The 26,871-nt window shown below is 49.1% G+C and overlaps 2 protein-coding genes across 7 annotated transcripts; one reads left to right on the plus strand and one right to left on the minus strand.

Moving 5' to 3' along the window:
- Positions 1–449: 449 nt before the first annotated feature.
- DPCD (deleted in primary ciliary dyskinesia homolog (mouse)) lies at positions 450–18,285 on the minus strand. 2 transcript variants are annotated; one of them, XM_077877910.1, is made up of 6 exons: positions 18,134–18,285; positions 13,614–13,694; positions 8,654–8,778; positions 8,171–8,304; positions 1,135–1,237; positions 450–747 (listed from the first exon to the last, which is right to left on the minus strand). In XM_077877910.1, the coding sequence occupies exons 1-6, from the start codon at positions 18,195–18,197 to the stop codon at positions 643–645; spliced, it is 612 nt and encodes a 203-aa protein (XP_077734036.1). In that variant the 5' UTR covers positions 18,198–18,285; the 3' UTR covers positions 450–642. The 2 variants fall into 2 exon arrangements, with proteins under 2 accessions (XP_077734036.1, XP_077734037.1); XM_077877911.1 differs by lacking the exon at positions 13,614–13,694 and having other exon boundaries at positions 18,134–18,274.
- POLL (DNA polymerase lambda) lies at positions 18,210–26,511 on the plus strand. Of its 5 annotated transcripts, none has more exons than XM_077877905.1 (9): positions 18,210–18,356; positions 19,175–19,340; positions 20,051–20,345; positions 20,535–20,700; positions 21,075–21,392; positions 22,147–22,320; positions 22,875–23,003; positions 25,019–25,187; positions 25,627–26,511. In XM_077877905.1, exons 2-9 carry the CDS (start codon positions 19,226–19,228, stop codon positions 25,989–25,991), a joined length of 1,731 nt encoding a protein of 576 aa, XP_077734031.1. In that variant the 5' UTR covers positions 18,210–18,356; positions 19,175–19,225; the 3' UTR covers positions 25,992–26,511. The 5 variants fall into 5 exon arrangements, with proteins under 5 accessions (XP_077734031.1, XP_077734032.1, XP_077734033.1 ...); XM_077877906.1 differs by lacking the exon at positions 18,210–18,356 and adding an exon at positions 18,511–19,024; XM_077877907.1 differs by lacking the exon at positions 18,210–18,356 and having other exon boundaries at positions 18,511–19,340; positions 25,605–25,792.
- Positions 26,512–26,871: the final 360 nt, after the last annotated feature.

Raw genomic sequence — 26,871 nt, forward strand, 5'->3', positions numbered from 1 at the left:
ATGGTGGAAGGGCTCCGTGCTGTTGGGGAGCTAAGCTACTTACTGCCCATCTGCAATAACACTGCTTCACCCTACTCCAACACACACGCACTCTGTAATGCTACGGTCCTCATTCTGCCTTTACACCCACAATGTCTTAATATCCTGGGCTATTTCCAGGGTCTCTGTATTTCAAAAACTTCTCCTTTACCTTACCCCACCTAAGGGAGCTCATCTGGGCCCTTCTGCAAGCTAAGATAGCACAAGGTCTCTGCCAGCCTAGCTAGCATTCCTATGAATTTATGCAAACAGGATGGGCCTCGGGGCTCCCCCACCTCTGCTCCATCTAAGACCCATGCCTCCCCCTTTATGTGAAAGGCTTGATGTTGAAGGTTCCTGAAGACAATGCCCTCACCAGCACCCTCCCGGGCAAAAGGAGGGTGGAGAAGTGGACAAGAGGGCAGTCTATGCACAGTGACTCAGAATGACTTTACTGGGAGATCAGACCATGACATCAGGGCTAGGAACACCCTACAGCCCAGTTCTCACAGAGCCTGGACAGCTCTTGGAAGAGAGGAGGTACCCCTGTACCAGAAAGGCCCAAGCTGCAAAGTCTGGTAGAGCCTCACCCACCCACCACGCTGCAGGCTCAAGGATGGTCTGCTACTGGGTCTTACAGTCCCCATCGCTGCTGTAGGCTGTCTTCACTTTCTTTAGCTCCTTCTGAAGCTCTGACTCAGCTGCCAGGACCTCCTTTGGCTTCTGGTACTGTGGGTGAAATCAGGAAGAGGACATCATTCAGCCACATCTCCCCTCCTACATACACATCGGGGCCTCCTCTGATCCCTTTATTTGAAAAGGAGGAAATTGAGGCCTACAAGGTTGAATGAATTGCTTAAGGTCACATGACTGGCTGGGAGCCTTCCACCAGAATCCCAGTCCTGTGATTTTCCACCCTCTCTCCTCTTCCAGCTGTGATTTCTAAGATCAGCTGAGCACCCTCACCCTACCCCGCTGTCCCCATGCCTGTTCTCTAGCAAGCACACTCCAAGAGTTGGGGCTGAAACTGGGGACACTTCCATGGGGTGGGAAATGGGCAGGGAAAGAAGGAACCTCTCCCTGATGCAGTGGCCAAGAAGTCTGGGTGAATCTTACAGAAATGATCAAGGTGCAGTTGGCATGTGCAAAGCTCAGCAAGGACCCATCCACAGGTAGCTGGTGTCTGTCTAGGTCAGGAATGGAGAATTTCTTGTAGTACCTGTGGGAAGACCAAGAGATCACCAGGATATCCAACAAGGTGACCCCCAGTGACTGGGCAGCAGGCCCTCTGGTGCCAAATATCTACATAGTTCTTCCATACCTTCCATAGAGCCAAAAAGGAAGAAGGGGAGCCAGTTAGAACACCAGGATGAGGGACACCTGGGTGGCTCGGGTTGAGCGTCTGCCTTCGGCTCAGGTCACAATCCTGGAGTCCCAGGATTGAGTCCCACATTGGGCTCCCCATGGGGAGCCTGCTTCTCCCTCGGCCTATGTCTCTGCCTCTCTCTCTGTATCTCTCATGAATAAATAAATAAAATATTAAAAAAACAACAACAACACACCGGGATGAATGAAAGGCATTTTGGCCAGGCCAGCAGTGAAGTGCAGGACCCATCATGGTTACTTTATTAGACCAAGGATTAGAATGACTCATCCTTCAGGGTCAGGACTCCCAGAGACATTCAGAAGAAGCCTCCTATAATATACAGCTCAGTCAGGCCAGGCCTTCTCTGTACCCCAAGAACAAGGGACAGAGTAAGTATACCTAGGGTTGGCTCCCAAAGTTGGGGACCAATAGTTGCCTTTACATGGGACCTTCTCTGAAGACCCCAACTACTTTTTTCCTCTTTTGGGGTCTTTCAAGGCCCTGTGGGCCTAACTCTGCTTGTAGGCCAGAGAGGGAGGTATATCCACAAGGAGAAATCTAGAAAGACAAACCATGTGACTCATCTTGGAAGCTGGACCTCTGGGGCTCCAGGCGACCTTGCTGGCCCTGAGATGCCCCGTGCCGTGCCTTCATTTTCACACAAGGTCTCTATCATCTGCAAGATGATAGTCCAGAGATTAACGAGCCTGTTTAGTAAAAACAGACCCAAAAAACCCAAAGGGCAACACCTAGTCCACAATGTGTACAACTGGATTTCATTTTACAGGAAATTTGACCTTCTTCACCAAAGAAAGAGGTAACATGTTTTGTCTGGCTTCACATCCAGTCATCAGTGGGGTCAGGATTAAAGCTCCTTGCTCCTAGTCGAGTGTTTATTTCAGCAGAGCACCTCGTCTCTAGGAAGAGGCTTCTTTGGCTTCTTCCCTGGTGGAAGTGGGGCCTAGGCTCTGGCTAGCAGCTGTCAGATCTGTCACCCAGGCATGGCATCATTGCTCCAGTAGTGGTTGTGTGGGCTGGGGAGGGAAATGCTGCCGGCAGGTACACACAAACTCAAGTGAGGGGCCCCGGAGAGGATGAGGCTTTTAATACTTCAGAGGGGCCTGGTCCTTATGGTGACAGCTACCACAAGTTCAATTCAAATGCCCCGATGCCCCAGGGACTCAGAGTTGACATCAATGCAGCACTTCTGTCCTGCTCTCCTGCCCGAAACCCTCAGTTTCGCAGAGGCTTTTGGGCCCCTCTCCTCCCAGGTTCTCCACTCCCCGCCAAGGTGCTGGGACCCACAGGAGGAAAAGAATGTTGACTTAAAGGCTGACAGTTCAAAAGGAGTGGGGGCTGGGGGATCCTAATGGCACCACAAGCTTGCTTTATTTCCCAAAGCTCTGCCCCAGGGAAAAGCGATCCATCTGCCTGCAAAACCAGGATGGAATGCTGCCTCGTTCTCCTAGCCGGCCAGGGCGAGGGCTCTTCCTGAGGCCCTTGGGCTGGCCAGCAAAGGTGGCAGACACTGATAATAGGGGGAGTCAAAGGTTAAACAGCACAGATTAGATGAACACAAAGGCTTGTTAGGAAGTGTTAACATCTTCCCTGCAAATACACACAAGCAGCAGCACTTGGAGAGCAGCAGGAACCAATGGGGCCTGGGGGAGGCCTTACCATGCAGAGCGCAGGGACATCCTTTCTGCCTGCCTGGCTGGTGCACTGGGGTGGGACAGGGACACACCTGCATCCCCTCAGTGAAGCCCCAGCAAACCACGGTCCCCAGGATGGGACACTGGGACTGAGAAAAGAAACCTGGGGGGCTTGGACTCAAAGGGAACTTGAGGTGCGGGGCTTGCCTCCTCCCTGTCACCTGTTACCACACGGTGAGGTGAGGTGAGGGGATGGAGGCAGAGTGGGCACAGAGGCTCTGCTTTGTCTGTGGAGTCTATGAATGGATTTAGTGAATGCTTGAGGTTACACAACCTTCCCCAGGGCCAGTGTTCAAGGGCGTATGGGACATCTGCCTCCTTTCCTCAGGGAATGGCTCACCCCCTTCTCACCTCCATTCCCTGGCCTTGGGGTTTCCTTGAGAGGAACCATACTTGACTTTCTCACCAGTACCTGGACTAGAGAGGGACCCACTATGCTTCCAGAAAAGTCAGAATGCTCGGCCCCAGGCAGTCCTAGGGAGGCAGCAAACAAGACTTTAGGCATCAGGTATGTCCCAGGCCTTGAGCTGTGAGCTGGGGATTTAAGGATGAAGAAGAAAGAGAAGGCCCTATCTCTGCCTCAGGAGATCTTGTTGTTTCTGCTGAAAGCTAGGCCCTCACGGTACAGTGCTTCCTGGGCTTTGGGTGGACGCATGTCACTCCCCTCTTCCCATGTCCCATCACTGCTCTCAGTCTCAGTCACACAATGAAAGGTGATGTTCATTAATGCTTATTCAGGGTCAGGCACTGCTCTATACACATTGAATCCTCAAAACAACCCTTCAGGCTGGTTGCTTTCATTATCCTCTTTCACAAAAGAGAAAACTGTGGTAGAGACAGGTATCTTGCTGGAGTCACAGATCTGGTCAGTGGAGAGGCCCCTATTACAAGTAATAGCTCCCCAAACCTCCTGACCCCTCCATCTCTCCACATCTTCTCTCAGAGTAACAGATGCCCTGGTCTAGGTTCCCTGCTCTCCAAGGATGGGGCAGATATGGGGGTGGAGGTGTGAGGGTGTTGTCCTCCCCTAGGACCCAACCACCCCACAGGTCCCTCAGGCACTCGAACACATCGGTTCTCCTTTCTGAATGTCAAAAGTTCTCGAAAGACATGGGGAAGCAAAGGCTTTCAGGACAATTCCTGGTCCTGGCCTGTGACCCTGGGCAGGTCACTTAACTTCTGGGCTCTGGTTTCTTCCTCTAATAAAGAAGCTGAATGAACTTTAGTCACGGAACTAGATGAACCTAGTCACTGTCCAAGGGACTGGAATAGGCCAACTCTACCTTCCCTGAAACTGCCAAAAGGATGGCTTTTTTATTTTGGCTATTCTGGAGTTAATCTATAGTACCCCACCACTCTCCTACTATATCCCCTTCCCAGTTTCCAGTCCTTTCCCTCCTTTGTGGTAAACTGAGAAAGGGCACAAGAGGCCAGGCCTTGAGAGACTCAGAGGAGAGGCTGAAAGTAGAAGCAAGGCCTCTGTGGAGAGTCACATGGGTCACACCCTACACTGCTCTGGGGCGCCCTGCATACCAGCACACAGGCTTGACCAGATGGGTCCGGAGAAGCCTCTAGCCAGTCCTGCCCTTGGAAAAGCAGTAGACAAACCTCCCTTCTTTCTTAAACATCACAGCTCCAGGCAAACCGGTCATCCCTGCCCACAGCAGTCCTTCCTAGACTCACGATGCACATTCACGGACTAAGACTGCTGTTAAGTCCTACCGAAGAGAAACTTGTTTAATCCAGTTTCCTCAATTTATTCGACCACAGAATCCTTTTTTTCTAGTGATGCCTACTAACACCTCCCACAGTGTCAGTGTCACCAATGTCCAATCAGCCACGTTCCAACTTCCAAAGACTTACTATAGACATGCTTCATGCTTCACAGCCACTGTGCTGGAAGTTTGTATACTTATGATTTCATCAAATCGCCCAAACAATCTGTGAGGTAGGTATGAGTATTCTCCTGTGACACCTGAGGAAACCTTGCCCAAAATACTGAAGTTAATATGTGGCAGAGGCCAGACTTAAGCCAACATCTTCCCACTCCAGTGCCCTGGTTCATTCCACTTAGAGCTACCAGCTTCTAGGCTGAGGCTAAGAACCTTCTTTCTGAATAGACATTCTTATCAGGAATAGGGAGTACCACCCTGGGATCCTAGAAAAGCACTTTCTTTCTTCTCTGATTCATCCACTCCCTCACTAATACCTAAGGCCAAGGACATGATACACTGGAATCAATCCTTTCCAGAAAAGTGGCCAACCCAGTCCTTCAGAGACAAGGTATGGATAAAGGAATGTTGGCTTTTACTAGTAATGTTGGCTTTTACATTCCAGAATATTAGAACTCAGGCAGGCACAGAACCAGAAGGCAATGGAAGAAGGCAAATCAGAGAAAGATGCCACAGTGTGGGTACTGCAGATGCCTGGCCATCTAAACTGTGGCTAACTTTCCCTTCCAAGGAAGTCATCATGCTGACTTTACAAACATATTTATATAATCATTAACATATAATACAAGAATGAAAACATGTACCCTGCCCAACACTGGATGGTGTGGTGATGAAAAGACAGATTTTTAACATCCTGAAAAAACTGAGTATCCTGCTCAAAAGAATAACCATTGCATTAATTAGTGGTAGTAAAGGTATAAGACACATTACTGCTCCTAGTAGGAGATGAAAATGCTACTAAGCTCAAGAAAGAACCAGTTAAAAGTTTGGCCTTTCTCTCTAACCTCTGGCAGAGAGGCGAGGCTGAGCCAGGCAGGTCCACTGGACCAGAGGCTCAGTGTGGACCCCAAAGTGGGCAATCACATACTCCTCTCCCCTCTGTGGGAGTCCAGCCTCCAGCCCTAGCCCTGCCCCCTCCAGGAGCGTTCCTCCCATCCCACCTGGCATCACTCATCAGTTCAAAAATGTCATCCCCCAACCTTGAGCGCAGGAATGGGCTTCCAGCCATGTTGCTCCTGGCCAACAGCGCCACCTATGGCTGGATATGAGCAGCAGATGGGACCCAGAGGATCTGCCAGCAGATGAATTTTTTGGTGAGCTAGCTAGCCTCTCTCCTCTCACTCCCTGGTAATCACATTTCTGCCTGATATCTGTATTCGACAGTGACCTCTGGGGGACAAAAGGGAGGCAGCAGCCAGCTCCACAAACTGCTAGGCTGCAGATTCAAGTGCTATCAGAAGCACTTTTGTTCCCAGTTTGGACCCAGGGCCTCTTACGCCAGGGAATGCTTGCTGAAGCACGGAGTTTGTTTTCCTAAAGGCAATTTCTCTGTTGTCTGAAATTGCTAAATTCCACTTTAGGCAGTGACTCCCATTAATGATGAGAACAATAACGGGAATAAACTGCCTTTTATCTGAGGGCTTCAAAGTGCTTTATAAACGCAAACCCTTATTATTATGACTTTATATTTATAGACAAGGCCCACTGCAGGGGCTGCTGGCTGCATGTAGAGCAATAATCTTGAAATTAATTCATTCATCTCCACCCCTTCCCCATCCCCTTAACCCTGCCAAAGCGATAGGGTCCAGGGGTCATAAACGGAGGGCAGAACCCAAGGCTGCACTGGGGAAGCCTGGGAGCTATTCTGCTTCCCTTTGAGCCTCATGGACCTGAGGGAGATGGGAGGGGAGGCTGGCACCACACCCTCTGAGGAGATGGAAAGAGAGCTGGGTCCTCCTTCTGGCATGAAAACCAATGGATGGATGGTGGCACCTCTGGCCCAAGCTTAGCACCCACAAGGCATGCTGGGTGGCTTCAGTTTGCGGACCAGTAACTCATAAAACCTCCTGTTTTAATACCTCAAGTAGGGATCCCTGGGTGGCGCAGCGGTTTGGCGCCTGCCTTTGGCCCGGGGCGTGATCCTGGAGACCCGGGATCGAATCCCACATCAGGCTCCCGGTGCATGGAGCCTGCTTCTCCCTCTGCCTGTGTCTCTGCCTCTCTCTCTCTCTCTCTGTGACTATCATGAATAAATAAATAAAATTAAAAAAAAATACCTCAAGTATATTTCATGGGAATTGGTCTTATACTGCAATCCCTTTGGCCCGGGTCGAGGCCAGCTCATTACAGGGTTCTTCTGTGATCAGAGCTCTGGAAATCTAAATAGGATCAACAATTTCCAAGATGGTCAGGCCAGAAGCAGCCCCACCTGGATCAAGTCGCCTCCTTGGCTACCTTCTGTCTCCTCAACCCTACATTTTGCCTTCCCTCTGTCTGCCCCCAGCGAACACAAGGAGAGAAACAAAGGGAAGTCAGGGGGATCCCTGGGTGGCGCAGCGGTTTGGCGCCTGCCTTTGGCCCAGGGCGCGATCCTGGAGACCCGGGATTGGATCCCACGTCAGGCTCCCGGTGCATGGAGCCTGCTTCTCCCTCTGCCTGTGTCTCTGCCTCTCTCTCTCTCTCTGTGTGACTATCATAAATAAATTAAAAATACAAACAAAAAAAAACAAAGGGAAGTCAGGTACCCTTTCTGAAACAGAATGCAAGATGCTTCCAGGAGACCAAAGTACCTGCCTACTGCCCTCAGTCTAGAGAGGTATAAGGTTTGCTGCTCCCAGACTAGTACTTTCAAGTCCTCTAACTGCCTCCTCAGCTGGGGGGGCCCTCTAGGCCATGGCTCCTTGACAGCCCCCAACAGTGATGACACTAGGCCAAGTTCACCATGGACTGGATCCAGCCAGGAGGTCAGAATAATAATAATCTTATAGCAGAACCACTTAAGATCACAAGTCAATGGCCAGGTGAGTCCCTTGTCCCTTCATGTACACCACAAATATTTGTTAAAACCCCAGTATGTGCCAGGTACTGGACCAGACATCCATTGTTCCTATTTCCCTGCCCTGATGGAGCTGATTACATTATTCAAGCAGCTCCTGCAGAAAGGAAGCCCTCTAGCTCTTGGCATCTTCTGGGGCTTTAGTGCAGCCTCCTGCCTCCCTGGGCTGAAAGAGGAGGCTTCTCTGCCCTCTGAGGTGGGGAGCAGTCTGAGCACCAACCCTAGGTCAAGCCCTACCCCACACTGTGCTCATACACAGGTAGCAGGTGCCCATCACACCACTTACTTTTTGTTGGTTGTTCTGACAATGATGCAGCGCTCCTTCTGATCCACGCAGACACTGTAGACATCCTTAGGGTAGGGGAGGTTTCGAATCCGCCACTGGAAACTCATCTTGGTGTCCTTGCGCATGAAGATGGGCTACAAAAGGCATATCCAACTTAAAGACTGCTCTTGGTGAGGGCAAGCAAGGGATGGCTCCCTGCTCTGCAAAACTCCACCTGGGGCACACAACAGGAAGCCTTCAGCTCTTCCCCACAGCTCCCCTCTGATGCTGCTATTGCTGTGACATTCCAGGCCTGGAGCCCTTGTCATGGGATGACCAAGCCAAAACCCTCTGGGTATTCATTCAAGCAAACACTTCTAGAGCTCTGTATCCAGGCAGGCACACTGGAGACAAGGTGGTGAAGAAGACATCGTATTTGCCCTCCAAAGCCAGCAGCCGGCTCCACCCCAGCCCCCCTCAAGACACCCGACAGATAACACATACATTGGCATTGTTTTCCTTGATGAACTCAGGGCCCAGGCTCCCTGCTCCCAGGAATGCTGGCTCTCCCACCTCAATCTGCCACTGGCCCAAGGCTCCCAAGGCACTTTTCACACGCCACTTTCTCACTGAGGAGAGAAGGAAGCAATGGGATTACAGGGAAGGAAGGGACTCTGCTCTTTCCTGCTGAATCAATGATGTCATGTTAGATGATTGGAACAGGAGAAAAGCAGGCGCGGCAGGCCTTTACACCAGTTTTGTCCATTTGACCAGGACCTCACAACTGCTGAAATCCCAGCAGAGCATTTCGATATTGGATAACCTGGAAAGCTTGTATTCTGGGCACTCAAACAAAGGGATTGGAACAAAGCTCTGAAAGGAGCTGAGTGGAGTTAAGAAGGTGTGATTTCAAGCAAGGGAGAGGTGTGCTGGTTAGGAAAACGGTAGCCACTAGTAACAGGGAAATTGCAGATCCCAACAAGTCAGAGTTGAGGTGCATTTTTTTCTCTCTGCAAATGTGCAAAGGAAAAGTAAATTAAAAAGATGAAAGCTGACAGGCAGATTTGTCTCATGATTTAGAAAGTCAAAATGAAGAATTCACTCATTTCAGCTCTACCTGGCTCAAAACAACAGCCCCAGAATTGTATTTAAACAAAACTTTAGGTGCATACCATATTTTAACTGCATTATTTACAGAAGATCTCATATGAATTTGTTTTTGTAGAGTAGGTTCATCCTTTTATAATGCAAACAATAATCTCTATTTTACCTTGCTTTATTTAATTTATTTTAAAGATTTTATTTATTTATTCATGACACACACACACACACACACACAGAGGCAGAGACACAGGCAGAGGGAAGGGCAGGCTCCATGCAGGAACCCGATGTGGGACTCAATCCCGGGACTCCAGGATCACACCCTGGGCCGAAGGCAGGTGCGCTCAACCGCTGAGCCACCCAGGAATCCCCTTTACCTTGTTTTACAAACCACATGTTTACATAAATTGTTTTCTTTTTCCCCTAAGGTACATACAGTATAGAAATTAAAAGTGAAAAACTAGTTAAGTGGACATTACTTGAGAACCCCAGCCAGAATACTGAGGAATCCCAGTCATCCATGTCCTCATGGTGCAGCCATGACAGCAGGGGAGCCTTCCCCTCTCCTCCAGCTATAACCCCTGGGCTCCTCTCCCTTCCTGCCACATTGGCATCCTCTAGGTGGGCACCCTAAGTGCTGCAAAAGGCCAGCAGCCTTCCCACAGCCATTGGAAGGAGCTAAATGGGTCAAAAAGTGCCTGATGTTCTGCTGCAGCTGCTCCCATCCACTTCTCTTTCTGGGCTGAGGGGGTGAGACTTGTAGTAGGATTCTAGGATGGGTTTCTTCGAGACCTCTGGAGCAGCTATGCCAAACCCAAATACCCTCCCTGCTCCAAGTAAGGCATGCAAGCTGAACACAAAAGTGTGCTATAAAATTAGAATTTTCCCTTGAATATGTGCTTTTATAAGGTCTGCTGCATTCTGCAGTGTGATTTTATTACGTCTTAGGGCCAAAAATTCTCCCTAGAAACACATTTCCAAGTTTATAATGAAAATTAATAAGGAAGAGTAAAACTTGGAAATATGCTTTATAGGCAACTTTTTTTTTTTTCACAAATATTTCTACTCTCTTAAGTGAATGGACTGTGACCGGGAGTATATCCAAATCTATTCATGTAATACCTCGCTTAACTGGAGGCCAGCCTTCTGGCTGTTTCACCGCTTTCTTGCTTGCTTTCTTTCTTTTTAAACACCTTGGGATTAAATTCTTTGGTAGAATGTAGAAGAAAGTCTCCCTACTTATTCCCTTATAAGATCCAATAAACAGTTTTGGTGAAGTCCTTGTTATTTTCTCCATGTATACAAGCTCGAATGCACACGTGCAAATACACTTCGTCTTGTATTTCTCATCCTGTCTTTGCTCCTGAACTCAAGGACAGTTCCTGTGGCAACAGAGGACTGTTTCCACCTGCTGTCACTCTGATTTGATTATATGTTAAACTCAAACTAGTGTGTGTAGGGTAGCTCCCTGGGACGCTGTCTTTTCTTCCCAGCTGAGCCAGGGCCAGTCCTTGGAAAGGAGACTTTCAATGACCCTAAAGGGTCTGATGAGGAATATATGAAGGAGGCAGTGCCTGGGGGCTTTTTTCCTAAGTCAGCAGGAAGCAGGCTGATGTCCTAGACTGCTTAAAGGAAGGCCCATCTTTCAGGTGGGCTGGAAAGTGGAGGTCCTAAAGGCCTCTTTCCCCAAAGCTCCAAGCCTTGGCCTGCTTCCAATGCGGATAATTACATTCCCCTTTCCTAAATACTCCCTGCAGCTTAAACTGGATGCAGGATTCTTCTTTTCTGCCCTAAAACACTGCAACATTGCTCTGTGGCTATTAAACAGCTGCCACGTCCCATCCCTGAGGAGGCTGAAGGGAATCGAGTGGGTCATTTATAAAGCCAGTGAAGTGCTTAGGGATGAAAGTGCTCAATATCCTCCAAATGCAGCCTGGGGTGGTTAGGCTGGCGGTCAAATACCAAAGCAGATTAAGCCAGTAATCCAAATGTAATCGCTGGGGGATGGCCTGCCCTTCAGCCTCTGCCCCCCTGGACATGCTGTGTTCTTCTGGGGCTGGTTTGATGTTCCGATCATTGTTATGGGGCCCTTCAGGTTTTTCCTCTATGACTACATACAGCATTCATTGTGCGGGGTGGGAATGAATAGCACTGAGACGGTTGAAAAAAATATGACACCACTATGCTTGTTAACACCAACTGGAAGGACTCTGTCCTACCCAGATGCACCACTGGCAAATTATTTTCTGGGTTTTTCTAACAGAAAACCAGTTTAGAGAATTACCAAAGTTGTATAGTGAACTGGAAAAATGGAAACTTAATTCTCATTTATGGCCATAATAACCCTGTCCGTATTTTACTTCATAGAGTGCTCAAGCTCTAGTTCGGGCCCTGAGACTGTTTATACATAAATAATAATTTTGCAAGGGCAGTTGGCGGGGGTAGGGTGAGTGGTTGAACATGAGTAAGAGAAGGTTCAGCTGTTCAAAGGGCCCAGTGGTTTGAGTGGGGTGCTCCTTCTGCCCATCTCTGTCTTGCTCCCACCAGCCCCTGCTTCAGTCATTCTGGGGAGAACAAAACTTAGTAAGAAGGCAGGATTAAATATTCTCAACTCCCAATAGTATGTTGTTGTGCATTAAAGCATGGGCTCTTAACCAGGCAAACTTAGGCTTAAATCCTAACTCAGAAACTAACCAGCTATGGAATTCTGAGCAAGGTGCTTAACCTCTTAGAGCTTCTGTTTTTTCCCCGACTGTAAAAGGGCACAACAGTACCTACCTCATTGGGCTGTAATGAGGATGATTCAGTGAGGTAACTCATGTAAAGCACTTAGCATGGTACCTTAATAAAAGTTATGACATTAATATCATTATTAGGTAAACTTTAGCCAGTGTTCTCCTATGAATCTCCATTTCAGCTTCTAAGAAAAAAAGGAGTTTGTAGGCGATTGTCTACTCCCCATCTGCTGAGAAGAGTGACAGGTTAATGTGGGATGCTACAGAGGAAGGTACCTGAACTTGTTTTTCATTTTAATTTCATGTCCAAGCACAACTAAGAGGCCAGGAGTTATTTGTTTGCTTGTTTTTATGGCCACAGCAGCTACAGGCATTTTATTTGCTCTGAGTGGAGGAGAGGTGTGGTGCTGGGAGCTGCAGGGAGGAACTGCAGCTAGTCTCTAGCCTGGCAATGGTGGTGGTTAGCTCACGTGACCTCTGCTTTCATAAGCTCGCCCCTGTTAGGCATTCCAAGGCTGTCACCCCCTGGGAGCGCTATAAATTACAATGCATTGTGAGGATATTACTACTGTATTGGTTTCCACCAAATCAGTGTCATATGCTAAACACATCAAGATTTTTAATAGCACCAGACTAAACCAATTGGGACTGGAGCCCAAGCAGCTCATAATAAGGAGGGATCAACACTTCACTCTACGACTGAACATGCGCAGGACACACATTTTAAGACTGGAGACTAAGAAAATGCAAACCAGTGTAATCCATGTTGTCGGTTCTAGACATTTATGAGCTGTCAGAAAAAGGGAAAAAGAAAATTCCCTTGCCAATACTACCTGTCGATCAGGCACAGGAAGAAATTAAAGTCAAGAATAATGACAAGAAAATAACCCAACCCATGATTCCACCATTGGATTTAGCATTTCAGGTGGAACTTAATAAAGAGACCAACTCCCACTGCTGACAGCCTCCGGCCCTGGGTCAAAGCAGCAGCCACCTAGCTCTGGGAAGTCTGTTAATGCTGATATGCATACCTAGGTACAGAGGATGGACAAATCAAGGAATTCTCAGAAATCTGAGCTGGACCCCTTATTCACGAGCCTAGTCTTAGAGGAAAAGAGCTGTAGGAATGAAAATAACCATCTTGCAAAATCCCCATTTTTACCCCCAATCCACTTTGATTCAGACATTTTCCAAGGGTCAGATTTAACAGCGCCCCCTCTGAGGCCAGGTCAGTACTGGCTGCTGCTGATGCTTGCTTGCTCCTGCTGTGGCTTTAGAAAACAAGCAATACAACTGCAGTTAAAGCCTGCCCTTACCTCCATTCACTGTGCCTGGCAGAGAGGATCACTTCCAATTCTGCCTTCTGTCTACAGTTCTTTCCCGACAGTTTCCCTACAGAAGACTTCCTCACACTCTCATTTGTCTGGGGGTCAGGTGGAACTTACCTCCAGTGTCCAGCCCTAACCTCACATTATTCTCAGGAACAATCTTGCCTTGAGGGCCTCAGTCTTCCCTGGCTTCCACCTTTGGTGCTCATTCCTCCCTCAAGCCTAAGGCTGGAATTGCTTACCTGTGCTTTAGGTTACCCCAAGTGTTCCTCAGGGCCTTTGGGAGGCCCTGTCACTCACCAAGTAGTTCACCCGTCTTCTCATCATATTCTTCGGCCATTTCCTTTCCATCTGGGAACAAATAGTGCACCTTCCTTCTTCCTACACACAAAGCAGAGAGTGCCTTACCCTCAAGCCTCTTCTTACCTTGCAACTTGCACATCAAGGGATTTTCCTGGGAAACACCAACAGCCTTGGACTTGAGCACAAGAAACCCTCCCAGAGCTGCCCATGAGCTCCTTGCCAACTACTGCCACCATCACTGTAAGACATGCCCTGGGACACCTTTCTTTTCTGCAGCTTTCTCTAAATGGGGTCTTTGCTCTGCTGTTCCCTCTACCAGCAAAGCTCCGTTCTCCTGCTGAACTCCTTGCCCTTCAAAATCCAGCTCAAATGTCAGTCCACTGAGAATTCTTTAGCCACCTTGGCAAAATTCATCACTTCTGTATTCGTTTGGATCTCCCTACTGCTTTATTCATATCCATAGTGGAGTATTTATCACATAGTATGATACTTTTTTTAAGAGCATCTTGTCTCCCCAGGAACGGTGCCATATTTAGCTTTCTATCCTCAGTTCCTAAAACCAAGCCTATGTGGTCAGGATATTGAACTGGGTTTCCTGACCAAGCACTCCTTCTAGACACACCATTGCTGTGCCTTCTGCATGCCTCTAAGCCATTCCTAGCACACAGCCACATGTTAGTCCTCTTACATTTTCTTTACAGCATTTGCCTCAGTATGATTTATATACATTGATTACTGCCTGTCTTTATAGGAGGGTTTTTATCCCACTTTTATGGTTTGGTTTCCCTAACACTAAGCACAGTACCTGGCACATATTAGGAGCTCAACTAAATATTAATTGAGAGAATGAACACTGATTCAACTTTCACAAGAATCCCCTGCAAGAATCCAGGGGAGTCTCCTAGCCTTCCATCTATATAGCTATAATTCCACCTATATAGCATAATTATTTTTTAAGTGACTATGTAATTTTCCCTATTTTTACAAATGGGTGAGTTGACACAGGTAGGCTCCTCAGTGAGCCGAATAACAGGGTGCAGCTACCCAACCTATACTTGATGAATTAGAGTCCCAAGGACCCTGAGCAGTTAAAGGAGTCACTACCTAAAATCTGCAACTGGATCTGATCTCCCAAGCCATTTTCCCATTTAATTCACTCTCCTGGACATAGTTCCCTTGAGTCATTCTTAATTTGTATGCTGGGGAAACTCATGCCCCAAATTTGTAGAGCTTCTCAGCATGTCCCTAGGTATACCACTCCAAATCATTTGGATGGCTCATAGAGCTGGAAGGGGTTTTCCTGTCAGGAGTGGGGTAAAAAGTGCTGCCTATGAGCAGCTGAAGGTTTCTGGCCTGAACCTCCTCTCCCACTGGAGTCCATATTGAGTTCTGGAAGGATGCAGTGCTTACTATTGGCCTAGCATTTTACATGTTTTATTGTATTTAATTCTCACAATAATCCAATGTGACCCCATTACCTGTATTTCACAAATGAGGAAAATGGAGGCTTACAGGTCATGTAGCTTGTCCAAGCTCATAAAGCTATGAAATGACAGACCTAGATTTAAGCTCATTTGAGGCCAAAACCCATACTCTAATAATCATACTGGGATAATGTGCATAGCTTTAAATATCTGTAAGGCTGAACACTGTTCCAAGGGTTTATTGTTTATAGTGAATTACCTATTTAGACCTTAGTTTATTTGGGTATTCATCTTCTTTTTTTACTAATCTGATTGAGCTTTATGTATATTAACCATGTGTTTTATATGTTGCAAATATTGTTTCAATTGCCTTTTAACTTTATTTGAAGTGGGCTTTCCCAAATAATTGCTTGTTATACAGTCAACTGGTTTTTCTTTTGTGGTTACTACCCAGGAGTTGTAATTATCTGTATTTTATTCTATCACATATTTACTTTATAGCTATATATGTGTATGTGTGTGTGTATATATATATATATATATATATATATATATATATATATATATATACACATAATTTTATTAGTATACTTTGGTAAAAAAATATATATATGACTGTACATGCATGAAGAAATATGAAAGTTTATGCATGAAAATGTAAATTATGGTGGTGCCTAGGTGGCTCAGTTTGTTGAACATCTGCCTTTGGCTCAGGTCATGATTCCAGGATCCTGGGATTGAGCCCCACATCTGGCGCTCTGCTCAGCAGGGAGTCTGCTTCTCCCTCTGCCTCTGCCAGTCTTGCTCACTCTCTAATAAATAAAATCTTTTAAAAAATGTAAATTATGATTATCTCTAGATGGTAGTTGATAGGTGACTTTAGTTATTTTTCATATTTCCATAATGAGCATCAATTCTTCCTGAAAAAAAATTCAAGAGTATTGGGTTCTCACTACCAATAGCAGTGATTTTTTTGTGAGAGGGAGGTAATATTCTCCACATACCCAACAGGAAAGCAAATCTATAGGAGAGGTTTGACAAGATGTATCCAATCCATATACTTAACATTAATTATTATTATTTGACTTGGGGGAAAAAAAGACCAACAGCATTGTTGTGGATGCTACTAACAAAAAAACCTAACAAAATCCTAGATGATGTAATATTTGTTAAGAACTGTCCTGTGACCAAAGGAAGTGAAAGCAAGAACTCGAATACTTGTACCCCCATGTTCAGTCCAGTACTACTCACAATAGCTAAACAAGTGGAAGCATCTGTCCATCAACAGATGAATGGATAAATACAATGTGGCATATGCATACATACAGTGGAATGTTATTTAGCTTTGATACATGCAACATAGATGGACGTTGAAATAAGTGGTTGCTAAGTGAAATATGCCAGTCACAAAAGGACAAATATTGTATGTCTCCACTTACATGAGGTTCCTGCTATAATCAATTCCATAAAGACAGAAAGTGGAATGGTAGTTGCCAGAGGCTGGGAATGGGGGAATTAGTGTTAACAGGTACAGAGTTTCAGTTGAAGAGATCCAGTGCTGGAGATGGATGGTGGTGATGGTTGCACAACAATATGAATATACTTCATGCCACAGAACTGTATCATTAAAATGGTAAATTCTATATTATCTATTTCTTATAATAAAACCAGACACCACTGTCCTATGAAAATAATGTCCAAAATCTTTAGCTTGGCATAAAAGGTCTATCACAACATACCCAATTTATTTAAAATCCTTCATTTCCCACCATTTCTCCTCACTGCTCCTTGAGAAAAGAGAACTTTTATTCACCTTGCATCCTAGCACCTGGTACCTGACAGTGTGGGGGGTTATGGCTAGGTGACTGTTACTGTTTCAGCCTCACTGTTTTGTTTTCCCCTAGTAATCAGCCATATACTTTCACACCTCCATGCCCCTTTTTTTTTTTTTTTTACATGTGAGTCATTCCTTCTAGAACAGCCATCTCCTCTTCTACACTTAGCAAACACATTAATTCCTTAGGACCCATAAACTTTACCTCTTCTGTCAGGTCTTCTTTCAAAAGAGATGATCATTTCCATCTTCGTGCTCTCATACACTTTACAGAAAATCCCAACGTCTACTTAACACACATTTATTTACATATCTTTTTTTCATTCTCTGCTCTAATACACAACCTAGCACATAGTAAAAGCCTCCCTAAATGCTGCGTGAATGAACGAGCAAATGAGCAGGTGATATTAATTTCCAAGCTTCCCTGATTGGCCTCCTCCGGTGGATGGATGGATGTGTGCCTCCAGCTGGTATCCTCAAGCTACATGAATTTAGACCTAATTCATCTGGCTGCCAAGTGCGTCCAGGAAAGGACTTCTGCGGCAATGGGGGGTCCTACACCCGCCAATCCTAGAGTGAGACAAAATCAGGACTCCTTACCCCTATGCCCACCTTTCCCAGGCACAGCGCTGGGGCCCTTGCTGTTTTTCCCTATAGATCCCAGGGAATATTTAGAAGTTCACTTACAAACATATGACAGCTGGAAAGGACATCAGAGATTGCCCATCCAGCTCATTTTACAGACGAGGAAAATAAGGCCCAAGCAAATAAAGAAGCTGTGATTTAATGGCAGAGTAGTAACTAGGGCCCAGGTCTCCCCACCTCTTCAATGACACCAGGCTGCATTCAGCAACAGAACCCTACCGAGTGGACAACGGGCTAGGGCTGGTCTAAAACCCTCTTCAATTTCAGTTTCCTCTTCCCGTAAAATGGGGTGGAAATTAAAGAGCTGCTTGGGACAGCTGTCTGGAGCAAATAACATAACGAATATGAAAGGAGTTTTTATTAGTAACAGAACTCAGAGCGGGGCGAAGTGGTGTAGAGGGAACTAGGAGGTGTCCAGAGGCGCGTGTTCCAGTCACGTCATCGCTCTGGGCCTCAGTTTCCTCATCTGCCAAAGCAGGACCGGGCCTCGTCTGGCAGCCGCGGCCCTTTCAGCTCGGCCGTCCCAGGCTCGAAGGCCCTTCGCGGAGGCCCCAGTCCGAAGGGCTGGGTCCTGGGGGAAAGGACTAGGGAGTTCGTGGGGGGCCTCGAGTTACCGTCCTGCAGCAGCGCCGTCTTCTCGGCGGTCCGCAGACACTCCAACCAGCCGGTTACCGCCATCTTCCCTCCAGCCAGCCGCGCGACCGGCCGCTGCCATGGCAACCATTCCGCCTACGGTCACTTCCGGCCGACCCGGAAGGTGTTCCGGGCATTTGGCCTCCCTCCCCCCACCCTTTTCCCACCCGCCACGCCCTTCGTCCGCTCTCATTGGCTGCTCTGGTAAGTGGTTTACTCCGGCCGGCTCGCGGGTGAGCCGCGGGGTCCGAAGTTGACCCCACCGCGGACCCAATCGCGGCGGGGGGAGCGGTCCTTAGGGCAGGGTCCAGACCCTCCAGCCCTCCTCTGGCCCCCAGCTGGGAGTCCCTGGGTGCGCGCCAGCTGGGGACGCGGCGGGGACCCCACAGCTGCGGGTCGTCTCCACCCCCAGCTGTGAGGCCGAGACTCCCCCCAGCCTCGGAAGGCGCCCTAACACCTGCTGTGGCCATGCCCCGTCTCCCCGCAGCTGCGGGGCTGAGCTCCCCCGAACTAGAGGCCCACCACCAGGGCAGGTGTAGGGCGTTCCCCCGCCCCCCGGACACCCTCACCCCGAGGGTTTCCTCTGCGGGCCTGTGATGGGGTAGAGGAAGATCATGTGGGATTTAAATGCAGATTCATCTAAGTCCGTCAATCCTCTTGGGAGCCCAAGCCCTTTCTAAAGATGTAGCTCCATTTCCTAGCCTGGCATCCCCTTTTGGTAAAGCCCTTTCAAAGTGGGATGCTGCAGAGCAGACACTACACTGACTCTTTAGAGCAACCCTCTGAGGAGTATCATTTTGTACCCCTCCAGAGTTCCTCAATAGTCCCATTCTTCCCTTTATATCCCCCAGTATTCTGACTTTGAAAGGCTGGTAAGTGCTAGGCTAAATTGCTGAAGCTCAGCTGGGTTTTGGGAGACCCCTAGGGGAACTGAGGTACTGCCTCCAAAGTCCGGTTGTTAGAGACAGCACCTCCATAGGCAAAGGGTTGGGTAACCTCAGTTCTGGGTTTCCACATGACAGTTGGCCCGATCAAACCTAAAACTGAGAGGCCGTGATTTGGCCAATACCCCAATGGACCCTGGGGGCATCTTGAAGGCATTTCCCAAAAGGAGGAAAATTCATGCCAATCCATCATCAAAAGCACTTGCAAAGATTCCCAAGCAAGAAGGTGGAGAAGAAGAAAGAGGTGAGCAGATCCACCCTCAGAGCCCTCATGTACTTGAACCCCTAGGCTTCCTATATTGTTCATGACTAGAATCAGATATTAGAGCTGATTTCTGCCAACCCATGGCCTGCAGGTTGGTTTGTATCTGTGTTGTACCAGGCTTGGGCCCCAGTCTTTGCCAGGCCACTTGGCTGTGTTATTTTCTAACCCATCCCTAGACCTCTGTTAATCAGAAAATACTCTCTGGCCCCTAAGGAAATGACCAGCAGATTCCTTTGCTCTCCAGGAGGTTGCCTGAAGGTGGGAAACTCAGGTCCCCAGAGTTACATTATTTTGCAGCCAAGTTGACAAATAAATGACAACACCTCATGTGGCAGGGTGGGGGAGGGGAATATCTGTTACACTGTGAGGCCTGTAATGGCAAGACATATGGCCTTATGCCTTGTGTGACGTAGATGTCTCTTAATACTTGAATGTAAAGATGATCAAATGAATCCATATGCAGGATACCTACAATATGCTAGGCACTGTTCTAGTTTACATGAGGGAACAGGACATACTGAAATCCTTGCCCCTTACATCAAGTGAGGGTTCATGGGGAAATTAAGTGTATGCTTGCGGCTGAATCCCCAGAAGGCTGGCTGTCTGGATGGAAGGAAAACGATTGTTTGGGTTCATTTGAATCATATCCATCAGTCATGACAATAAGCATCTGGATGTCCCCTGCACAGAGTGGCTGAGCTCCCTGCGGGCACATGTTGTGCCCAGTGGCATTGGGCGAGCCCGAGCAGAACTCTTTGAGAAGCAGATTATCCAGCATGGTGGCCAGATATGTGCTGCCCAGGCCTCAGGGCTCACTCACATCGTGGTGGATGAAGGCATGGACGGTGAGCGAGCCCTCCGCCTCGTCGGACTGTCCCAGCTGCCCCAGGGTGCTCAGCTGGTGAAGTCCACCTGGCTGAGCCTGTGCCTGCAGGAAGGAAGGCTGGTGGACACGGCAGGATTCAGCATCTGCATCCCCAGCAGGTGAGCTACCTCCCCCCACCCCAATCCTTCCTCAAGTGTTTCCTGGCAGCATCTTGAACTCTCTTCTTGGGTTATTAAAAATAACTTTTATTGTTTTAATCAGAAAAAACAAGATTTCAGAGTAGAAGATTGGGAGCAGGGGTAGAGCCAGGCCTTTGGGGTCTTAACTTGCCATCACCATCCCTGCAGGTACCCAGGGCTCCAACCACAGCTCAGCAAGGCAGACCAAGAATTTTCTGCTCCTCCAGGATCCCATGAGGCTCTGCTCAAGACAGCTCTCACTCCTCCTCGTTCTGCCACCAGGCCTGTATCTCCTCCCCAGAGGACAGAGGAGGCCCCGAGCACCCAAGCTCAGGTCAGGAGCCTCCCAGCCCTCAGAGCTCCCTTCCCCTGGAAACTAGGTCACAGGAACAGGGAGGGCCTGGTGGTTGTTCAGAAAATCCCAGGCCCCTAAAAGAGGAAGGATCTCTATTGCGAAGTCATTTGGCTCTTCCCAGCACTCATCATGCCTGCATTTGCCCAGGCACACCTACCATTTAGGGGCTTCTAGGGCTGGGCACTGGGGGAAGCCAAAAGGAACATGGCCCCACAGTTAAGGAGACCCAGGTCTGAATCAAGAGACCCAGCCTCATTCCTGAGTCTGACTAGAAGACTCAGCCCCACCTTTGAAGAGTTCTTCTGGGGGCCAGGGGCATGAATTTATCATCTCTTCTCTTTCCCTACCTCAAGCTTGGCTCTGATGCTGAAACCAGTGATGGGGAAGAGACCCAGGTTAGCGCAGCTGACCTCGAAGCCCTTATCAGTGGCCACTACTCCACCCACCCTGAGGGAGATGATGACCCTCGCCCAGCCCCTAAGGGCCTGGATAAGTGGGTCTGTGCACAACCTTCGAGCCAGAAGGCAGTCAACCACAACCCTCACATCACAGAGAAGCTAGAAGTGCTAGCCAAAGCCTACAGTGTTCAAGGAGACAAGTGGAGGGCCCTGGGCTATGCCAAGGCCATCAATGCCCTCAAGAGCTTTCACAAGCCTGTCACCTCCTACCAGGTACCTGCGGGCCAGGGCGGGGATGCAGGGAGATGGGGTGCTCTCTGTTTACTGGCTGGAGGTTGGTGGAGGCATCAGTCACAAGTGGGGAGGAGGTGGGGAGGGCTTAAGTTTTATGATGTCTGAGACTTGCACAAAAGAAATAAAACAGGGAGATGGATAAAAGCAGATTGACAGAACCTTGATAATTATAGAAGCTGTGACAGGTACTTGGGGGTTCATTATATTGTTCTCTACTGTGGATTTTTTTCCATAGTAAAAGGTTTTTATAAAGGTTAGACGCTGGAGGCCAATAGACCACGGTTTGAATTCTGGTTCCCATCATTCACTGTGTGATTCTAGGCAAGTTACTTAAACTGTTTGAGCAATGAAAAGGAACTAAGATTAGTGAGGGACTCAGGTACTCCTGGGAGGACCAAATGTGATGCTCCCTGCAGTGCAGGACCTGGCTCAGAAAGGCCTCCCCCACCTTGTTGTTACCATGATGATGGTGACTAGTGTCACACTGCTGTCTTTTCTCTGCTTCCCGTGCTGACCCCCATCCCTCTGAGAGCCAAAAGACAAGTGACCCAGCCCAGCCCATCCAATCTTCTCATCTTCACTTGTGCCCAGGCTTTACACAGCCATCAGTTGCCAACTGACCAAGCTGGCTTTTATTCAGATACGTGCTAAAGGAGTCTGCTAACCCACCACTGGCTGTACACCTCCCATCCTCTCACTCTTCTTTTCCTGCCTCTGCCTCCTCCTCCCCCAGGAGGCCTTCGGTATCCCCGGGATTGGAAAGCGGATGGCCGAGAAAATCATAGAAATCCTGGAGAGCGGGCATCTGCGGAAGCTGGACCATATCAGTGAGAGTGTGCCTATCTTGGAGCTCTTCTCCAACATCTGGGGAGCCGGAACCAAAACTGCCCAGATGTGGTACCAACAGGTCACACTATGTCCCAGCACCCACCTTAGTTTTGCTCTTTCTTAGAGGTCCTGCCCCACAGTTCTTGTACCCTGTGCTCTGATGGGAATGAACCAGGAGGGGGACTAGGGCTCATGGAGACCCCTCTCCAGGCTCCCAGACCTGCCCTGTTGTCTGATAGCCCCAAGACATTAATTTGTGATAGAAGCAGAGAGACAAGAAGTGTGTTTTTCTCTCCCCCTGACTAGTAAGGGCCTTCCTAAGAAGACCAGGCCTCAGGGCTATGTGTCCAGATCAGTGGTTTCCCCAACCTGGTGATGCCCAGAATCTCTCAGACTGATGGACTTATGAGCCAGTATTTTAGTGTTGTGGCAGGGCTGGATTGGGATGTGTCTCCCATGCTTCCTATTCCTCTTGGGTCCCACTGATTACAAATGCAACCACTCCTGGGGTTGGTCCTTCTTCAGGCCTTCCTTGGAATCTGGGGGTGATGGAAGCCTTGTGTATGTGCTCATTCACTGCCTCTCCATTGGTTCTAGCTGCTCATAGCCTCCTTATCTGGTTTCTTTTTCCAGGGTTACCGGACCCTAGAAGACATCCGCAACCAGGCCTCCCTGACTACCCAGCAGGCCATTGGTCTGAAGCATTATGATGACTTCCTGGAACGCATACCCCGGGAGGAGGCTACAGAGATTGAGCAGACAGTAAGGAGAGCCAGGCCTTGGTATAAGGTCAGGGCCTGGCTGGAAGCCAAGAACACGTGACCCCTCAGCTGGGGAGCCAGGCAGAGGAAGCTGTGGGACACCAGCGGTTGAGACCAGTGGGGAAAGGACCAATTGAGACTGAAGCTGGAGGGGTGGGTGGCTTTAGTAGGAAGTGCTGTAACACCAGGCGTCTAGGTTAGGGTCAGTAAGCATTGGCTTAGATCCTGGAATTCTGTTAGGACTGGGTTAATGTTAGGGCTGGATTAGAGATGGATTATGGTCAGATCTACTTTAGGATATTGGGGTTTGAACTGGGTTAGGTCAGAGTAGGTTAGGGCAGAGGTTCTTAGTGTTCTTTGATTCACAAACTTTTCTGAGAACCCAATGAAAACTATGGACCCTTTGTCTCCAAAATTTGTACAAAGTTTCCTATCTCCAGACATACACACCTTCTAAAGGACCCTCCCTTACTCCCCACAACCTGAGGCTGGTTCAGAGTTTGGGTTAGAATTGGTATAGAGACAGTGTGCCAGTACAATCAGGTTTGGGGTCAGAGGAAAGCTAGGTTGAATTGAATTAATGTTAGGCCCAAATTAAGAGTAGGGTTTTCTTAGTATTGCTTTTAGTTAAGATTTGTCATTGTCCTAAAAATAAGATTTGGCCAACATTAGGTTAGAGTTGGGTTAGGGATTAAATTCATCAAAAACCTAGATTAGAAACTAGGATGTATTTGGGGTTAGATATATCATTTGTTCAGTTGGTATCAGGATTAGGGGCTGGTGGCTGTGGGCAAGATCTGCTACTTTGGGATCAGGTTTTGATAAGGTAGGATTCTATAGAGTTCCTGGCCCACCTTAGTTGAAATCAGCCTCCAACTCTATTCAGGCTACTGGACTATGAGGCTGGTGCAGGATGGATGGACAGGCTCTTTTGTCCACCCATCACGAGGCCTCAGTGCTAGTGATGACACCGTCACTCAGCCACGGTGTCCAGGCACGGAGAATGTCCCAGTGAGCCTCCAGCCCCCAGCCCATTGGAACAGTGGTGGCTTGCCACCTGGCATTTAAGGGCTCCAGCTTTAGGAGTTTTTGATGGGATTACTCATCCTAGGTCTCCTCCCAGCCTGTAGGGAGGCTCAAGAAGGGAGTGAGGGGATTAGAAGAGCCTGGCCTGTCAGGAGAATTGAGGTGTCCTGGCCAAAGTATCCAGGGTCCCAGAAATCCTCAGTGTCCTGGGGTAGAGGCGTGGAGGCCATCTGCATATGAAAGGCTTCCGTGTCTCTGGGGCAGAGGCTAATGGGCTTAGTTCCTTCAGTGAGGATGATCCTTCTGCTGACAGCCCCCTCTTTCTTGGCTCCCTCTCCATGCCGAGCCTCCTTCTTCCAAGTAAGAGTGTGAGCACTAGCTCAGAATTGCCTCCTCTTTGCTTTTTTTCTTTTCCTTTACTATAGGTACAGTTGTATTCCTGTGCTCCATTTCCCCCTAGGCCTGGGCCAGGGCACCCTGCTAGCCACCTGCTCAGGCCTCAAGCCCCAACTCACATACTCTGCCTTTAGCTCCAAATCTATACCTGGGGCTGCTGAGGCCTGGCAGACGGGCACCTTGTGCTTTGTCCTAAGTGGACAGACCTGGGCACATGGGTTGGGGCAAGGGCCAAAAGAAGGTGTGTCTCTCTGCTCTTAAAGAGCTCTAGAAGAAAAGATCAGTGCCTTCCATCAGAATCTGAGTATACACCTCTTAGATCTCTCTTCAGGCTGAGTCTGGTGGTGAGAGCACATTTTCTTCTCTTCTGTCCTAGCAAAGCTGGAGAACTGCCATTCCCCAGGGTAGACCTCTGGCATCTGCTCCTTGAGGCTTTCCCTCAGGGTTGTGTCTCAAATCCAGGGATTGGCTTAGGGTATCAGCTGGAAGTATGGGCTCCTGGGTCAGGGAAGTCTCTTGTACTGCCATGGGAAGGCACTCCTTACAGGGCTTGAGGTCCACAGGCCCTCCCCACTGCCCCCTGCTCTTCCCCAGGTCCGGAAATCAGCTCAGGCCTTCAACCCCGGGCTGCTATGTGTGGCATGCGGTTCTTACCGACGGGGGAAGGCAACCTGTGGTGATGTGGACGTGCTGCTTACTCACCCGGATGGCCAGTCTCACCAGGGCATCTTCAGTCGTCTCCTTGACAGCCTTCGGCGACAAGGTATAAGCTCCATCTCTGGGTGAGCAGGCTGGCCGGGGCAATGCGGGGCTGGGTAACTAACTCCCAGGAGGGAGAGCCTCGGAGTTGCAAGCTCTAAGCAGGAAGCAGGGGAAGGCTGCTTCATGAGAATGCCACCTCTCCCTCGTGGCCAGAGCCATTTCAGGGAAGAGATGAAACAGTCCACCACTCCTCCAGTCAGGTGCTCAATACTGCCTGCAGATTGAGTTTCACCTCACCTGTCTACGACACTGTAGGGGACACGGGGAGGAATGACTATGCGTGGTTTAAAGAGGCAGGCCCAGAGAGGGCAAAGCCACCCAGTAATGAAATTCATGAACTGGGAATGGAGGACCTAGGGATAAACAGGAGAGACCTGGGAGGACAGGGCAACCCAGGCCTGGCTCTCTACCCTCCTAGCAGCCTTCCGATGTCGTGCTAGGGTTTCTGACAGATGACCTGGTGAGTCAGGAGGAGAACGGCCAGCAGCAGAAGTACCTGGGTGTGTGCCGGCTCCCAGGGCCAGGGCGGCGGCACCGACGGCTGGACATCATCATTGTGCCCTACAGCGAGTTCGCCTGTGCCCTGCTCTACTTCACTGGCTCTGCCCACTTCAACCGCTCCATGCGGGCCCTGGCCAAGACCAAGGGCATGAGCTTGTCAGAGCATGCCCTCAGCACCTCTGTGGTTCGGGACACCCAAGGCCTCAAGGTGGGGCCTGGCCGAGTGCTGCCCACCCCCACTGAGAAAGATGTCTTCAGGCTTTTAGGCCTACCCTACCGAGAACCAGTAGAGCGGGACTGGTGACCCGTGGCTGGAGGGGAGGGGACGCCAAGCTGGACCAGCTGCCCCACGTGGCCATCCAGTACTTGGCCAGCCTCAGCAAGCTGAACCTCACTACTTCAGCCACCTGGGCCTGAGGGAAAGGGCCAGCCTGGCTCCCTCTCCACAGGAGAAAACTGCCATCCTTCTACCTCATCGTTGCCCCCTGCTAGAGTTTTGTACAAGGCCTCCTGCCCCCATTTTAAGCAAGAACAGGTGTTGGTGTGAAGCCAGCTTCCTGTGCTGAAGGCCCAGACACCCCTACTTCCCTACCCAAGGAGGCTCTGACTGCTGGGGGTGGGATGAGGGCTGCAGGGAAGGGGCAAACAGCTGTGGTGGAGCATCACCTAAGACCCTTTGGAGCCAGAGAAAGCATTTCCCCATGTACTTCCTCTACCCGGCCTGCTTCCTGTGCAGCTGGAGCTGTGGGGCGGGGGTGACCCCGGCTTGGTAAGGACAGCATTTGAAGGCCCAGGAGCCCAATAAAGTGCACTTGACATTCAGACTTCCTGGTGTCTGAGCTGCTGTAGTCCCTGCCTGCCTTCTTCCATCCGTGCAGGGATGGAGATGGGAGCTGAATGGGAGTCCAGAAAGGCAAGTCAACTGCTCTTTAGACAGGGCCAGACTGAATCAGCTCCTGAGCTCAGAAGGGGGTGGGGGTGGGTGGAGGAGAGGGAGAATCCATGGAGTCAGGCATTAGGAGCGCCTGTGTCCCCATCAGCATTTCTTGTGGGTCCTGTCCTAGATCAGGCTGTTGGGACATAAACAAAGGTGACTCCTTAGGAACAACCAAATGGTGACTTGTGTGCCACCAACAGTGCTGAGGGAGTCAGAGAAGGTTGCCTGGAGGAGGGGAGGGGCAGGC

The sequence above is a fragment of the Canis aureus genome, chromosome 29 (assembly GCF_053574225.1).
Source record: "Canis aureus isolate CA01 chromosome 29, VMU_Caureus_v.1.0, whole genome shotgun sequence".
NCBI classification, from domain to species: Eukaryota; Metazoa; Chordata; class Mammalia; order Carnivora; family Canidae; genus Canis; species Canis aureus.

Excerpts from the sequence above, each read along its gene's own strand:
- DPCD (XM_077877910.1), bottom strand. The coding sequence starts at position 18,197 with ATGGCGGTAACCGGCTGGTTGGAGTGTCTGCGGACCGCCGAGAAGACG. Across the intron at positions 13,695-18,133 it reads GACGGCGCTGCTGCAGGACG|GAAGAAGGAAGGTGCACTAT; the intron begins GTAACTCGAGGC and ends CTTTGTGTGTAG. Across the intron at positions 1,238-8,170 it reads GTCAGAACAACCAACAAAAA|GTACTACAAGAAATTCTCCA; the intron begins GTAAGTGGTGTG and ends GTCTTCCCACAG.
- POLL (XM_077877905.1), top strand. The coding sequence starts at position 19,226 with ATGGACCCTGGGGGCATCTTGAAGGCATTTCCCAAAAGGAGGAAAATT. Across the intron at positions 20,701-21,074 it reads CCCCGAGCACCCAAGCTCAG|CTTGGCTCTGATGCTGAAAC; the intron begins GTCAGGAGCCTC and ends CCCTACCTCAAG. Across the intron at positions 21,393-22,146 it reads AGCCTGTCACCTCCTACCAG|GAGGCCTTCGGTATCCCCGG; the intron begins GTACCTGCGGGC and ends CTCCTCCCCCAG.